Source organism: Crocodylus siamensis, chromosome 6, assembly GCF_052110815.1.
Source record: "Crocodylus siamensis isolate JL-2025a chromosome 6, ASM5211081v1, whole genome shotgun sequence".
In the NCBI taxonomy this organism is placed as follows: Eukaryota; Metazoa; Chordata; order Crocodylia; family Crocodylidae; genus Crocodylus; species Crocodylus siamensis.
This window is the reverse complement of record NC_143400.1, coordinates 31,619,003-31,633,786: the sequence shown is the minus strand read 5'-3', so window position 1 is coordinate 31,633,786 and position 14,784 is coordinate 31,619,003. Positions and strand designations below refer to the sequence as shown.

The window sequence follows — 14,784 nt, the reverse complement described above, 5'->3', positions numbered from 1 at the left end:
AGGGGGGACCAGAAGGGTTTGGGAGAGACCTTGTTTCCCCTAGAGCCCCCCTGGCATAACAAGGACTAATAGCCACAAATAGTTGGAGAGTAGGTTTAAATTAGACATCCGTAAGAACTACTTCAAAGTCAGGGCGGCTAGGATCTGAAACCAACTTCCAAGGGAAGTGGTGCTGGCTCCTACCCTGGGGGGTCTTTAAGAGGAGGCTTGATACCTACCTAGCTGGGATTATTTGAGCCCAGTTTTTTCTCCTGTCCAGGCAGGGGGTCAGACTTTTTTTTTTTTTTTTTTTTTTCTGTTTTTTTGCACCGGTCCTGGAAGCACTGCAATACCAGGTCAATGCATGGAGTTGATGGAGCACGCTCCGGTTCCACCACCCAATACCAAAAAGAATCTGCTCAATAAGAGAGAAAACAGGGGCAGAGGCTTATGGCGGGTGCCCTGCCGGCAGACGTGAAGATCTACAAGGTGCCTTCCGACCTGACTTCTATGAGTCTATGATTCTATGCCTTTTAAACTTACTTCTGCTTGGTGGGGGGAGGAAGCGGGGGGGAAGTCCTTTGTAAATCCAGATTAGAACTGGTCTGATAAATGCTGAGCTGGGTGTGTGGGTTGATTTAGCATTTGGAGCACAGATTCCCCATCATGCAATGCTCCCCTGCTTCTCTGATCCCAGAATTCACTGCAGTCTCTGGTTCAGGCTTTCTTTTCTCCATATCTCATGTAAATGAATGGTCATCTGGTCCCATCTCGGATGCAAATGAGACCTAGGGCAGTTGTTTCACTCTTGTCACCCTTATCTGGAGGGTTTTAGGTGTGTCTCTCACTGCATCTTAATCAGTTTCTGTTTAGGTAGACGAGGGGAGGGGGGGGATTCTTTGTGAGTCAGACAGTCTGCCTTGCGTCAGGGGTCCCCAAGAACATGGAGTTGAGAGGTAACACCCTGCAGTCCCTGACTGGAGAAGAGAAGGAGCAGATCTGCTTCACACTGTCCCCAAGTTAGCTGGCAAAGTGACAGTAGTGTTGCGGGGTGGGATTCCCTCCTGCTTCATGTGCCTGTTCCCTGCCTGGCTCTCTGGCATTTGCCATAGCTTCCCAAGGCAACAAGCAATCCAGGGACACTAAACAGCAATAAGAGGGTAAGGAAAATAGCGGGGTTATAATATTCATTAATTGGTGCTGAGAATTGTAGAAGCTCAGGGTGCCTATATTTAAAGAGCTCCACTGGAATTCTTTACAACTCCCTGATATATGTTGAAACTGTCAAGACTACGACTCTGCAAATCAGGATTGAGTTGCAGGCTTTGCCACACACTCCATCTTTGACCTTGTGTGTGTCACTAATTTACAGTTCATTATTCCCAAGTGTTGGATGTGGTAATTGCCTCCTGTGTTTCTTTCATCTATATGTGCTTCAGGTAGGATGGCTTGTTACTATGTGTCCATGTGGTGACCAGTGCAGTGTGCTCCGCATCTCAGTTCTACCCTCGGGTACAAAAGCAATGCCAAAAACATCAATGAGATGCAGTAGAGGCTCAGGTGTTTGCAACCATGATGCAAGGAAGTAAAGTAATAGAAACCAAGAGCTCCCTGCACTCCCACTACACAGAACAGGGAGAGGAACTCCCCTGGGTAGTCATTAGAAACATTAATGCTAGAAACAAACTGGGATAACACACCTAATTATGACTGTTGCCTTTGCCAATGAATCCTAACCCCCAAATTAATCTACTCCCAGAGGAATAGCAAGAAATCATTATGATAAGAGGTATTGCAATGAGCTTATTAAGGCTGGTGTCTTAAAGTTGTCTGGCACCAGAACAGGAAATGAACTGAAAAGGGCATTGTGGGGAAAAAAATATATATCTCTTATCCTCCCTCATGCTGCTTTCTGTATTTCACAGTGGTGTAACATCAGGGTGTCACCCTCAATTAATCATACATTAACTCAGGACATGGAAGGGCAACTGTGGTTCAGTGAACTGGACACTTTCTCCTTACAAGCAGAGCCTCAAGGCAACCAAGGTCAGGAACCAGATCCAAACAGTCTGCAATAGCACCATAACAAACCTCAACCACCTAGCCACTACTCATGCCTTTCCCTGCCCTTTAACACGGTAAGTGGCTGGCCTGTCGTGTCTGGCCAGCCCACCAAGTCCCAGGGAGAGAGTGGAGCCTAATACACTGAAGCAGGGCCACAGTTGCTGTGAAACTTTTCTTAAGAATACCTAGGTCCTAGGTTCAAGGCTGTAGTCCTGACACAAAAGTTAATGGATATCATTCAGACAATGTAAGCTGGATATGACACCTCAGTGGTTCACCACTTATTCATATGAGCTGTGAATTCAGGCAGCTGACTTGAGTAGAGTGACACTGATTTGCTGCCTTTGGGGATTCCCACACTTTAGAATACTATGTACACCAGGTAGTGTGACCTGAGCCATTGACTTCAATAGAGTAACGGTGGTTTACCCCATTAGGTCTCATGACCCAAATAGCCATGTCAGCATTGCCAGGAGGGTGTAAAGTCAGTTCTGGCCCTAAAAACTTTACAGTTTAAACAAAGAAAGGGAGCAGCTGCATCCTCATATTAGAAACAGGACATTAAGGTGCACAAGTGACTTGCCTGATGTCCATAGTGAGTGTTTGGAAGAAACCTGCCTTCCTGAGTCTTAGTCCTGTGCCTTAACTATAGATCCATCCTGTCCTAGTGATCACAGTACAGTATTTGGGGGATACAGACACACCTAGGAATCCTAGTCCAGGTTTGCACCTCTTCTCCACAATGTGCTTCACATACTCCAAGAAACAGGGCATACGCCAAAGAGCATAGAGTCTAATTTGAGGCAAAATACAACAAGCAAGTATGAAAAAGTCAAAGAAGGTAGGTTACCAACAAAGAAAGAGGCCCTTGTGGTAAGCAGGTAGCTTTACTGTATGAGCTGAAGGGGTTGGATGATCCCAAGGGTTGGGCTATAGGACAGGATGGACCATAGGTCCAACACAGGTTGGCAATAGCTATAATCCTAGCACCTTATGCATTTTTCTCTCCATTGCACTGACTTTTTCTATGAGTATGAAGGTCTGCAGTGGTTGTAGTTGATCTTATTATTTTTCTTCACTGTCTTCCCATGTTTGTAGCAATGTCTATGATGCCCAGGCATGGACAAGAAACTGACTGTGCAAGGCACAAAGCAAAGCAAAGGTCCCTGCCCCTTTGCAGTAAACCATTGATTTTTGTTTTCCCTTTCACTAATGGTGCTCAACCTCTTGCCTGTGGGCCAAATCCAGCCTGTGGAGCTGTATCATTTGTCATGTGGAGCTTGCAACACATCAAGAAATTTGGTGATAGAAGGGTGGCAGCATTAATTGCCGCAGCCTCCAGAGCTAATCTATAGCTGGATCCAGCACATGGGGCCAGGAGTTGTACTGGACTGCACCCATAGACTGCTGCCATGCACCAACTTGACTCTGGAAATGGCCCATGGGATCTGGTCTGTGGACTGGCCTTGCACCCTTCACCTAGCCTGCAGGGCCACAAGGTTGAGCATCACTGCTTTACACTAATCCCAGGCAGCATCCCTAGACCTATTTCTGTGGCTCCTGCTCCTTGGAGTGCCTTGGCCCTCTAGGTCAGGGGCATCAGATATACAGACACATGGCTGCAGGACCTGACCTCCAGTGCTGCCATTGAGTCCAGAGTTGACTAACACAGTGCACACCAAAACAGCCCCATGAATGGAGGCAAGGTCACACAGCACACATGGTGTTTTCTGTGGCCAGTCCGGGACTCATGCTATAAATGATGTCTGTTCCAGTCAGTTCAGAACCTGTATTACACATAGTGCCCTGAGCCCCACCACACCAGGAAGGATGCCAGCCACATGCAGCATGTGGCACAGTCAAAGACTGGCCAGGATGAATGTCACATGTGGTGGGCAGTGTGGGACCATAGCCCTAATGGCATTCCTCCAGCCCCTGTGGCATTCATTCAGCCTATGGCGTCAAAGGGGTTTGACACCCCTGTTCATACCATAAGGCAGACCATGAACAGCAAGAATGAAAAGCCTGCAGGTCTCAAGCTTCGTGGAAGATGCCAGAATGCATCAAAACATTTGGAATTATTCAAGCACATCCTGAGCTAGAGCAAACCAGAACAAAATGAGACAGTAAATAAGGAACATGTGTAGGGCAGCCTGTCAAAACCCAGCACCACAGATGCAAGTGGTGCATAAGCATGCTAGAATGAAACAAATTCATAAATTAGCAAGTTGTAAGGTGCAGGACACCAAGTATGACTGATCATGTGTGGACAATAATGCAGATTTGATCTAAATGCTTCTAATGTATTAAATGATTAGCATAGAAATTCACTTTGGTTTTGTGTGTAACCCTGAACTATCCATGCTGCCAGACAATATGATCACCTTATTGACAGTATGAATACAGGCTACACTAAGTTGACATTCACTGAATAGCTGCTAAATCCTCATTTGACCTACACTGCAGTAGAACCTAGCAGGTCCCTGGAGCCTTGGTCTGACACCAGGGGCCAATTATCCCAGTTTCCATAGTGCAAAAACATGAAAGGCCCAGTGCTGCTAATTGCTCCCTCTGTTCAGGTTTCATCACAGGAGGGAGACATTGCCCAAGGAGGAATCTCCCAGAGACCTTCTGCAAAAGCTCCATAAAGACTCCTGCAGTGTTAGATGGTTAAAACTCCCAGCATTCGGGGGGGGGGGGCAGTGCTGCATCAGTGCTGTGTGTATAGATCCTCCTCTTGAGAGTTGGGAGTAGCCTGCTGCCTTGGTCCAGACAGCTGAGCTAAGGTCATAGAGGGACATGGGGCTGATCAGGATCCAGGGTCTGATTTGCTGTTTCAATGTGGATCAATAGGAGAGTCAGCTGTTTGCATCCCAGTGACTGTGTCACTCTCTACCAACACAGAGTGCGTAAAACAGTGGAGTATCCCATGGGTGTATTCCTCATATTGCCTCTCTGCCTCTGTTGCTTTTTTCCTATCTTCTTTATGTGAAGAAATACCTCTCTCCCAATGTTCCCTCTAAGGAGCAGCGGTCCGTGAGCACATCGCCTCAGTCCGGCGTGGGACACTTACTGAAGGGGGCTGAGGGCTACGGGCTGGGGCCAGGGGCCACAGGCTGGAGCTGGGGGCTGGGGCCGGATGTTGGGGGCCAGAGGCTGGGACCAGGGGCTGGAGCTGGGGCCAGGGGCTGGAGCCGGGAGCTGGGGGCCAGAGGCTAAGAGATGGAGCTGGGGGCTGGGGGCTGGAGGCTGGGGCCAGAGGCCAGCGGCTGAAGCTGGAGACCAGGGGCTCAGGCCAGGGGCTAGGGCCAGGGGCTGGAGCCGGGGACTAGGGGCCGGGGAACAGAGGCTAGAGCCCGGAGCAGGCTCCACTGGCTCCGGGGAAGTGCTCCGGTCTCCTGCATCAGGGCCAGGGAATGGAGCACTTCCCTGGAGCAAGTGGAGCCCACACCAGCCTCCATCCCTGCCTTGCTTCACCTCAAGGAGGAGCCTCTCCCTGCCCCAGTGAGGCTCTGCCAGCTCTGGGACACTACTCTGCTCCCCAGCCCTGATGCCATGTGCCTCCTCGCTCCCCAAGGTAATGCGAGGGAGCAGAGCAGTGTCCCGGAGCCGGCAGAGCCTCATTGAGGCAGGCAGTGGCCCCTCCCCAATGTGAGGCAAGGCAGGGATGGAGGCTTGGAAGTGCTCCACTCCCCAGCCCTGATGCACTTCCCTGGAGCTGGCAGAGCCCGCACCAGGCTCCCGGCCCAGGCTCTCCTGGTGCACGGCCTTGAAAACTGTGTGGGGCCACACTTTTAGTTGTGCACAGCCATGCACACATGCACCTTAGAGCGAACCTTGCTCTCTCTGCCTCTCACTTGGGCCATTCCAGGCAGACCCCCCACCGCTTCTCTCTCTTGCTTGCTTTTTTGGTTCAGGGTAGCCAATCAGGTAACCTGGCCAGACAACTTCCTGAGAGGAGGGAAGAACACACTCTTCCTGCTGGGGGGCATTTTGCAAAGCAACAAGCAGTGTGCCTCCAGGTGACTATACTGGATGATTCTTTGTAAGTAAAGTCCTGAATATTAGGATTTATGTCTAGGCCAGATGTGTTTTAAAAGGAGTATTATGTCTAAGACTGTCTAAGACTCTGATTGATTACGTTTGCTCAAAGTGTATTCAGACTTCCTTCTTCTATACCCACCCCTCTTCCTCCTTCCCTCTGATCAATAAAGGTATTGGGTTACAGCATGCCTTGATGTGGTACCCCGGAGGGGGAGAGCCAAACTTTTTTGCTCCCAGCTTAGCCAGCCAAGGTCATCTATTTTCCCACAGTCCTACCTGAGGTTCATGCTTGGTGTGCTTTGGGCTGAATGAAACTGTAAAACATGAAAAAGAAAGAAGCCAAACTCAACAGCGACATAAATTTTCTAAGCCTTTGCAAGAAACACAACTTCATTCCCCAAGGACTAAACATCTACAGTCCTCTGACTACTACACACAACTCCAAATATGCTTCACAGCTATGCAGAAGAACTTCAGAGAAAATTAGAAATCATCTTATTCACCTACTCTACTCCAAAAGAGACCAGCTCAGGAAGGAAATCACCACATACTACAACAACTTAAAAGACAGAAATCCAATCATCTTCGCTAACAACATACAATGGATACAAAGAGTCTACGAAAAACTTTCTACAACATAAAAGAAGAACTGGAACAAGTTACTCCAAGAACAAGCTCCCCAGCCACAGAACAACCATCAGAGGAACAACGCCAGCACCGTACAACATTCCAACCTCAGACTTGATAAAACTGAAAACAACAACCAACCCACAAATATTATCAATCTCTCCATACACACGCTTACCAAAACTGAAAAATCTGTCCTTTCTAAAGGCCTAAATGTCTGTCCAGAAAAATACCCTAATAAAATACTTCAATGTGGAGAACTAGAAGAATTCTTCCTATGCCTCCACCTCAAGGATTATTTCCACGGCCAAACTGAACCCACTCCCAACAACAACTCATCCTCTGACGACATTCAGGAAAAGATCAATGCCAAAACCCCCCCAAAAAATCAGATTGGACACCTCACAGTGGACAAAGCCCTAACCTTGACCACTACATTGACTGCTTCAGGGAAAAAATGAACAATTAAATAATCAGCAACACACGCCACCATTACAACCTCTCTCTACCAGAGAAAAAGGCCATAGAATCTCTAAGATCTAACCACCAAATAGTAATAAAACTAGCACATAAATGAGGAGCCATAGTCATCCTAAACCGTGAAGACTACATAAAGGAAGCCAACAGACAGCTCTCTGACACCACCTACAACAAAGAACTACAAGAAGACCCTACTCCCCTTTTCACCAAGACAGTCAACAATACCATCAAATCATTTCCATCAAGACTACAAGAAAAACTGTAGACCTTGATCCCCCCACCGCCTAACCTGGGGACTTTTTACATGCTCCCCAAAATCCACAAACAGACCTATCATATCCAAAAATGGGACCCTAACTGAGGAAATATCAGGTTTCGCTGAATCAATCCTAAAACCGCTCATCACCCACAGAGCAAGTTTTGTACAAGACACTACAAACTTTTTATGGAAACTTAAAAACTTAGACCACCTTCCCAGCAACACCCTCCAAGCCACCATGGACATTAACAGCCTATATATCAACATCCCACACCAAAGTCTGGCTGGCGAATGCCCAGACCTGTCACATCTTTGACAGGCCTGACACTTGCTGGTTGCAGTGCAGTTGTGAGGTTCCCAGTGAGCTCAGCTTAGCTACCCAGGAGGCCCGCTTTATGGTTGAAAACCCCTTTGTCAGGCTGAGGAAGTACCTGCAATTGGTCCTGGATGGAAAGAATAGCAAAGCAGCCAGAGGCTGACCTGGCACACAATGCAGGCAAGACAGCCAGTCAGTGAAAAAGGAAGGTGAAAAGTGATTTGTGCATTCAAACAAGCACCTAACCTCATCACCAGAACTGAAGGCAACTTCCTACAGTTCAAAATACAAAACCTGCCAACTATCTCTAGTACCCCCACAAACTGCACACCAGAATCTATCAAAGATAACAAAACCCAGCTCCCTGTGGGGGCACATTCCTCACCAAAAAAAAACACTCTGCCTCCAGTCTCTCAGGCCTGATCCTGAGAGGGAACAAATTACAGTACAAACCACTTTTCAGAGCTGGGCCTATGAACTGCACTTCATCAGCCTCCTAGGGAATAGATACAGACACTCATGGCCTCAATACAGACAGTGGAGCTCTGGCACTGTGACCTGCCGGACATCTGACACCCCAGACACCTCTGCACTTTAACCTGCACTGTTACATCCCCCTTTCCTCCCTACCCCCGACCCCAGCCCGTCCCTCACCCCCTGACACCTCCATTTCCAGTTTCACTAAGTGGCTTTCTTGCCTGCATTGTGGGCCAGGCCAGCCTCTGGCTTCTTTGCTATTCCTTCCATCCAGTACCACCTGCAGGTACTTCCTCAGCCTGACAAAGGGGTTTTCAACCATAAAGCGGGCCTCCCGGATAGCTAAGCTGAGCTCACTGGGAACCTCACAACTGCACTGCAACCAGCAGGTTTCAGGCCTGTCAAAGACATGACAGGTCTGGGCATTCCCCAGCCAGGACTTTTTGTGTGCATGCATTAACTGGAGTTTACAGTGCCTTCTACCCTCCTTTCACCAGGGGATCATTGGTCCTGGCATTCACGAAGCTGCTGCGCTACCAGCAGTTCCACCAGGCCTCCATACACTGGCAGGGTACAGTTTTAGTGGTCATGCCCAGGACCTGGGGCCTCCTCCTTCCACATAGCCCCCATCCCATTCCTCCAAGTTTGTCCTGCCAGAGGAACGTGCTCAGCGGGGACATGTTCTTCCCCTTCTGGCTGGTGGTGCAGTTAGTGCCCCCTCCAGCAGTGAGCGAGGCATTAATTGGCTTTTAAAAAACTCAAAAAAGGAAATTGGTGCAGATGGACTGAGGAGGGTGGCACTCAGTCCATCTGCAGATGGAGCTTGGGGAACCCCAGCATTGATGGCCTGAACTTTAGGAACCCCAGCTGCTCCACCAATGTAGGATCCAAGCAGGTGCGGTGGGGTGTCACAACATCTGCAGCAATGCTGAACACCCTCTAGCTTGGCACACTGGTCAGTGGACAGGACAGGTGTTGCCGGGCAACTGTGGCCAGATCCTGCCACATCTGGCTGCAGTTTGCCCAGTAGGCCAAGGGGTCGCAGTCCAGTGGCTCCACATCTTCAGCGAGATAGGTAGCCACTGAAGCCTCAGCACTACCTGCCCGAGGCTGGGATCTGATGAGTTTGGACCCCAGCATAGAAGCCATGCCCATGGCCCGCATAGGCAGTGGCTGGTGTGGAGGAGACTGGCTGGCGCTGGTGCTGGTGCTGGTGCCGGTGCTGATGCTGGTGCTGGGAGTGCTGGCACAGGAAAGTGTATCCCTCTCTCTCAAATCCCCTCGCCTCTGCACTTTGGCCTCCCTAACTTTGTTCACCAGCACCTGCGTCCAGTGATCGAGGGTTTGGGGGCTGCCAGTGCACATCCTCCCCTTCACTCTCCAGTTGCACATGCCTGCCATCATCTGGACCGGACTGGACCGCAAGGGATCCAGCCATCTCCTGCCCTCCTTCAGCCACCTGACCAGTGCCTGCACATCTGGTGACAGCAGCCTGCCCCAGCCAGGAACACTGATCCCCTGGAACTTCTCCATTTGGTTCTCCAGTTCCCTCACTAGGGGGATCACCTGGCTGAGGAGGGCATCACCAGCGCTATGGGTCTTGGTGGCCTCAAGGATGGGCTTGAGGACTACCAAGATCTGGGAGATGGTACCCCACTCAGCTCTGTTCAGGGGATGGCTGATCCTGATCTCCCCAAGCAAGGCCATCTCATGGATGGCTTTCTGTTGCTCCGCCAACTTTTGGAGCATCAGGTATGTGAAGTTCCACTGAGTCTCCACATCCTGCATGATTCTGTGCTGCAGGATGCTCAGCTCTGCCTGTTTCTCCCACAGCATCTTGCCCCCCTTGATGCTGTGGTGGAAGTAGCCTGCCACCTTCCTGCATTTTGAAATCAGCTGCCTTGTGGCAGTACTGGTGGTGGTTCTGTCACCGGCAGCCCTGTCCCACTCCAAGGCATCCCTCACTAGTAGGTGCAGCCTGTGTGCCACACAGAGGATGCCAACAAAGTTGGCATCATGGACAGCCTTCACCATACTGGCCCTGTTGTCAGTGACCACGAACCTGCGGGTGAGCTCAGCCTGCCCAGGAAGCCACCCCTACACCATGTGGCTCATGGCCCCCATGATCTCCCTTGCTGTGTGGGACTCATCCAGCCCCTCGGCTTGCAGTAGAGCCCATTGACGGCCTGACTGATCACACCAGTGCCCCATGAGGAATGGGTAGGCATGATTGCCACCCCGGCTGCTCCAGATATCAGAGGTGAAGTGCAAGGCTATCTGTGGCCCTGCCTTGCACAGCTCCTCCCTCAAATATTCTCTGCATGCCTCATACAGGGAGGACACCACAACCCTGCTAAAGGTGGTGCGTGCGGGCACTTTGTAAAATGAGGACAGAAGTGCTATGAACCACCTAAACTCCAGCCACTCAACTAGGGAGAAGGGCTGGCTATCCAGAGCAAGCATCCCTCCAATGGTCTGGGTGATCTCACTCCCCTTGGGAACAAGGCCCCCTTTCTGTCCCTCTTTCCCCCACTGGTCCATGGTGGCCTGCTTCTGCTTTGGGGGAAGGGGACTTTGGAGCGAGCAGGGGACTTCCCTTTCGGCACACTCGCACTGGTGCCAAGCTGAGCAGGAAGAAGGGCAAGGGGGTGGTGCTTCCTCAGATGCAGCAGCATTGCCATGGTGGAGAAGTGTCTCAGTCCTTGCCATGGCTCATGTGCCTTTGGCAGTGCTGGCAGATGGCAAACCTGGGATCATCTGCCACCTCAAAATGCTCCCACACTTCACTACTCACCCACTTTTGGGATGAGGGTGAGGATCCTGCCTTATCCCACTCCTTAGTAGGCTGAGGCTCAACAGTAGGAGGAGCTGCCTCAGCTAAGCCACTTGCCTCCACAACTTCAGTCTCTTCCAAGGTGCTGCTTTCCAGAGGAGACCTGGGTCTAGGGGAAACTTGAGGGGTTTGGAGCACTGACTCTGATTCCTCCTCAGTCCCCAGAATTGCTTGAGCCAGCGCATTCAGCATCCCTGGTTCCAGCTCCAGCTCCTCCTCTGGCAGTGGGAGGCTCATGCTGAGAGATGACATTGGGGTGGAGGAGACAGTGATTGCACTGCTGGTGCCCACTTCTGGACTGAGGGGAGGTGGTACAGGTACTGGGACATCAGGTGCAGACATTGCTCCCACCTCCTGGCTTCCACTGGCAGCACTGATGCCATGGCTGCTTGGGAAGAGAATGAGTCCATGTTTGGGAGGGGGACGGCTTACAGCTCTAGCTCTCCCCATACCCCCTCTGCCTCCCCTGCCAGAAGACTTGGCACCTGCCTTTCCAGCATGCTTCATATTGATCTTTCCAGTGCTGCAAAAGGTCTGTGTGTGTGTGTGAATCCTTTTTTATTGTGTGTTTTATTCCCTGTGTTGCATGCATGCACTGGCCTCTTCTTTGATTGTTTGCTTCAATTTTAAGGGTTATGTAAAAATTGTGTGCTGTTTGTCTGTCTGTCGTCTTCTGCTATGAATATCTGATTTTTCTCTATATTGTCTGTGTATCTGAGTGTCTGTGGGCAACCAATCTGTTCCTCCCTGCACAGTGATAGTTCACACTGGCAGGGAAAGCACACCTTTCTTTTTTCAAAGTTTCCAGAAAAAAAAGAGCAAATATAAATTCAAAGAAATAAATTGACTAGTAATACTAATAATAATTGAATAGAATAGCTAAGCTAAGCTCAGCTAAATCCTACCCACCCCTTTGTAACAAGAAAAAGGAGCAGGCAAGTTCAACTAGTACTGAACCAGGAAGCCACACTGTCTTGGTCTGAGCATTCCTCTGTCACACAGCTGCTGATAGGGAACAAGCTGGGAAAAGACACAGCATGCCTCCAAACAGAGGCTTCATGCTGTTTCTAGTCCCACCCCACAGACGCTGCCATTGGAAAGGCAGCTAGGGAGAAATCCTTCTCACTGGACACCTACAGATGTCAGTCTTTCCCACTGCTCCCCCTCCCCCACTTTCCCTCCCTCCCCCACTCCCCCTCACTCTTCTAACTGTACGGCAAGCTATCCAAAGCTTCTGAAGCATCCAAAGTGCATCTGAACCGCTTTGGATGCTCCAACCCACTTTGGATAGCTTGCCTGAGCCTGTGCTTTGATCCGGGCTTGCCGCTTTGGACACCGAAGTGTCCAAAGTGGCACCAGATCCAAAGCATGATCTGAAGACTCACACAGCCCTAGTGGATCCAGCATATGGTGGCGGATGGGGGACCGTGACCCCAGTCTGGCCCTGTGACATTCAGCCAGCCCATGGGACCAGATGAGTTTGACACCCGTGGTCTACACAATAAGGCAGACCAAGAGCAGCAAGAGTTAAAAGCCTGCGTGTCTAAAGCTTTGGGGAAGATGCCAGAATGCATCAAAACGTCTGGAATTTATTCAAGCACATCCTGAGATGGAGAGAATCAGAACAGAATGGGACAGTAGACAAGGAAAGCATGCAGGATGGGATATTCACACCAGATACCACAGATGCAAGTGGTTCATAGGAATGCTATAGTTAAATAAGTGAATAAATCAGCAAAATATAAGGTACAGGGCAGCAAGTGTGATTGATCATTTGTGGACAATAATGCAGATTTGATATAAATGCTTCTAACGTATAAAATGATGTGAATAGATATGTACTTTGGATTTGTGTGTAACCCTGAACTATCCCTGCTCTGAGCCAGTACAATCACCTGCTTGACAATACCAATACAGGCTATACTAACTTCACACTCACTGAATAGCTGCTGCATGCTCATTTGGTCTGCACTGTAGTAGGACCTTGCAGGTCCCTGAAGGAAACACCAAACTGTATAATCCATAGTGAATTCATCATCAAGAAGCCCCAGTCAGGTGAGGTAGGGAAATAACTCTCAAGTTACTGTTGGGGAAATTAATGTAAAGTGACTTGCCCAAAACCAAGGCAGAGCCTGTGGAAGAGCTGAAAAGGGAACACAATGACCTTCCACTGTGCTCTGACCACTCCCCACCCAGAACGAAGGTAGAACCAAAGGATCCTGTTTCCCAAATGAAAGGCCTCTCTTGTGTCCCATTCTCAGGCAACTCCCACTGAGGGTAGGATGATCACAGATCAGGGCCCTGAGGTCTTCTGTTCCCCAGCTTCATCACAGCAGCTTTCATCTCCTTGTTCCTCAGCGTGTAGATAATGGGGTTAAGGAGTGGGGTCACTGTGGTATAGAAGACAGCCACCACACCATCTAGTGGGTGCCGGGACCCTGGCCTCAGGTAGATGAAGACCACAGGGACATAGTAAGTCACAACCACAGTGATGTGAGCTGCACACGTGGAGAAGGCCCGGTGCCGGCCCTCAGCAGAGCGGATCCTCAGGATGGCTGAGATGATGCACACGTACGATGTCAGGATCAGCAGGAAGCAGGTCATGGCCACAATGCCAACATCAAGGAAAGTCACCATCTTGTTAAGTGCAGTGTTCCCACAGGCTAGCTGCAGCATATCCGGGATGTCACAGAAGATGTAATGTATCTGGTTTCCCTGGGCATAAGGCAGGTGGAAGGTGAGCGCAGTCTCTATCAGTGAGTGCAGAGCACCACCCAGCCAGGTCCCTGTGGACAGACCTAGGCAGGTGCGGCAGCTCATGATGGTGCCATAGCGCAGTGGCTTGCAGATAGCCAGGAAGCGGTCGTAGGCCATGACTGTGTAGAGGAAGCACTCTGTGCAGCCCAGAAAATGGAAGAAGAAGAGCTGTGCCACACAGCCACCAAAGGAGATAGCCCTGTCACCCACAATAAAGCCAGAGATCACCTTGGGCACCACCACAGAGGAGAACATTATGTCCAGGAAGGACAATTGGCAGAGGAACCAGTACATAGGTTTGTGCAGTCGTGACTCATAGACCACTGCCAGGAGGATGAGCAAGTTTCCACCCAGTGTCAGCAGGTAGAGGAGGAGGAAGAAGAGGAACAAGGGCAGCTGCAGCACAGATGCGTATGGGAGACCCACCAAGACAAAATGGGTCACCTTCGATAGGTTTCCGCATGCCATTCCCACTGCGCGCATTGCTGAAGGTGATAGAGGGAGTGCTAATTTTTAGCAAGCATTGGAATGACGGGCAAGATCTCCCCGTCTGTTTGCAATAAAAAATGCTTCTGTGCAGGAGTGAGAATGCAGATTAGCAGTCCTGGGCCCCACACTCTGGGGTCCAACCATGGGACCCTTTGCTGATCCAATCCAGAAGTCTCGCCGTCCATGAAATGGGTCATCTGTTTCATTTCTCCTTCAGCTCTGATGCGTCCTTTATGTTTACAGCTTCTTATAACCTTGTTTCTGCTCTTTCTGGCTGTGCTCTCTCTTCTTCCCCAGGGTCACTTACAGCTGCCCTACTGTTAAACTGTTTATATCCATGCTGTTTTTAAACTGCAACTGATGCCTCCCAGTGGGAAACTCCATTGGGATTCATTATAAATAGGCGAGGCTGTTTTGGGCAAGACAAAGGAAAGTGGGCATTAATTTCAACTGTCAGGA

At 49.9% G+C, this 14,784-nt stretch overlaps 1 protein-coding gene and 1 pseudogene across 1 annotated transcript; both read right to left on the bottom strand.

Annotated features, from left to right (window-relative positions):
* Positions 1–298: 298 nt before the first annotated feature.
* Positions 299–412, bottom strand: LOC149862165 (U2 spliceosomal RNA; annotated as a pseudogene).
* A 12,953-nt stretch (positions 413–13,365) lies between these two features.
* Positions 13,366–14,304, bottom strand: LOC149862164 (olfactory receptor 10G6-like). The gene has a single exon (XM_090053863.1). It carries the CDS (start codon positions 14,302–14,304, stop codon positions 13,366–13,368), a length of 939 nt encoding a protein of 312 aa, XP_089909989.1.
* Positions 14,305–14,784: the final 480 nt, after the last annotated feature.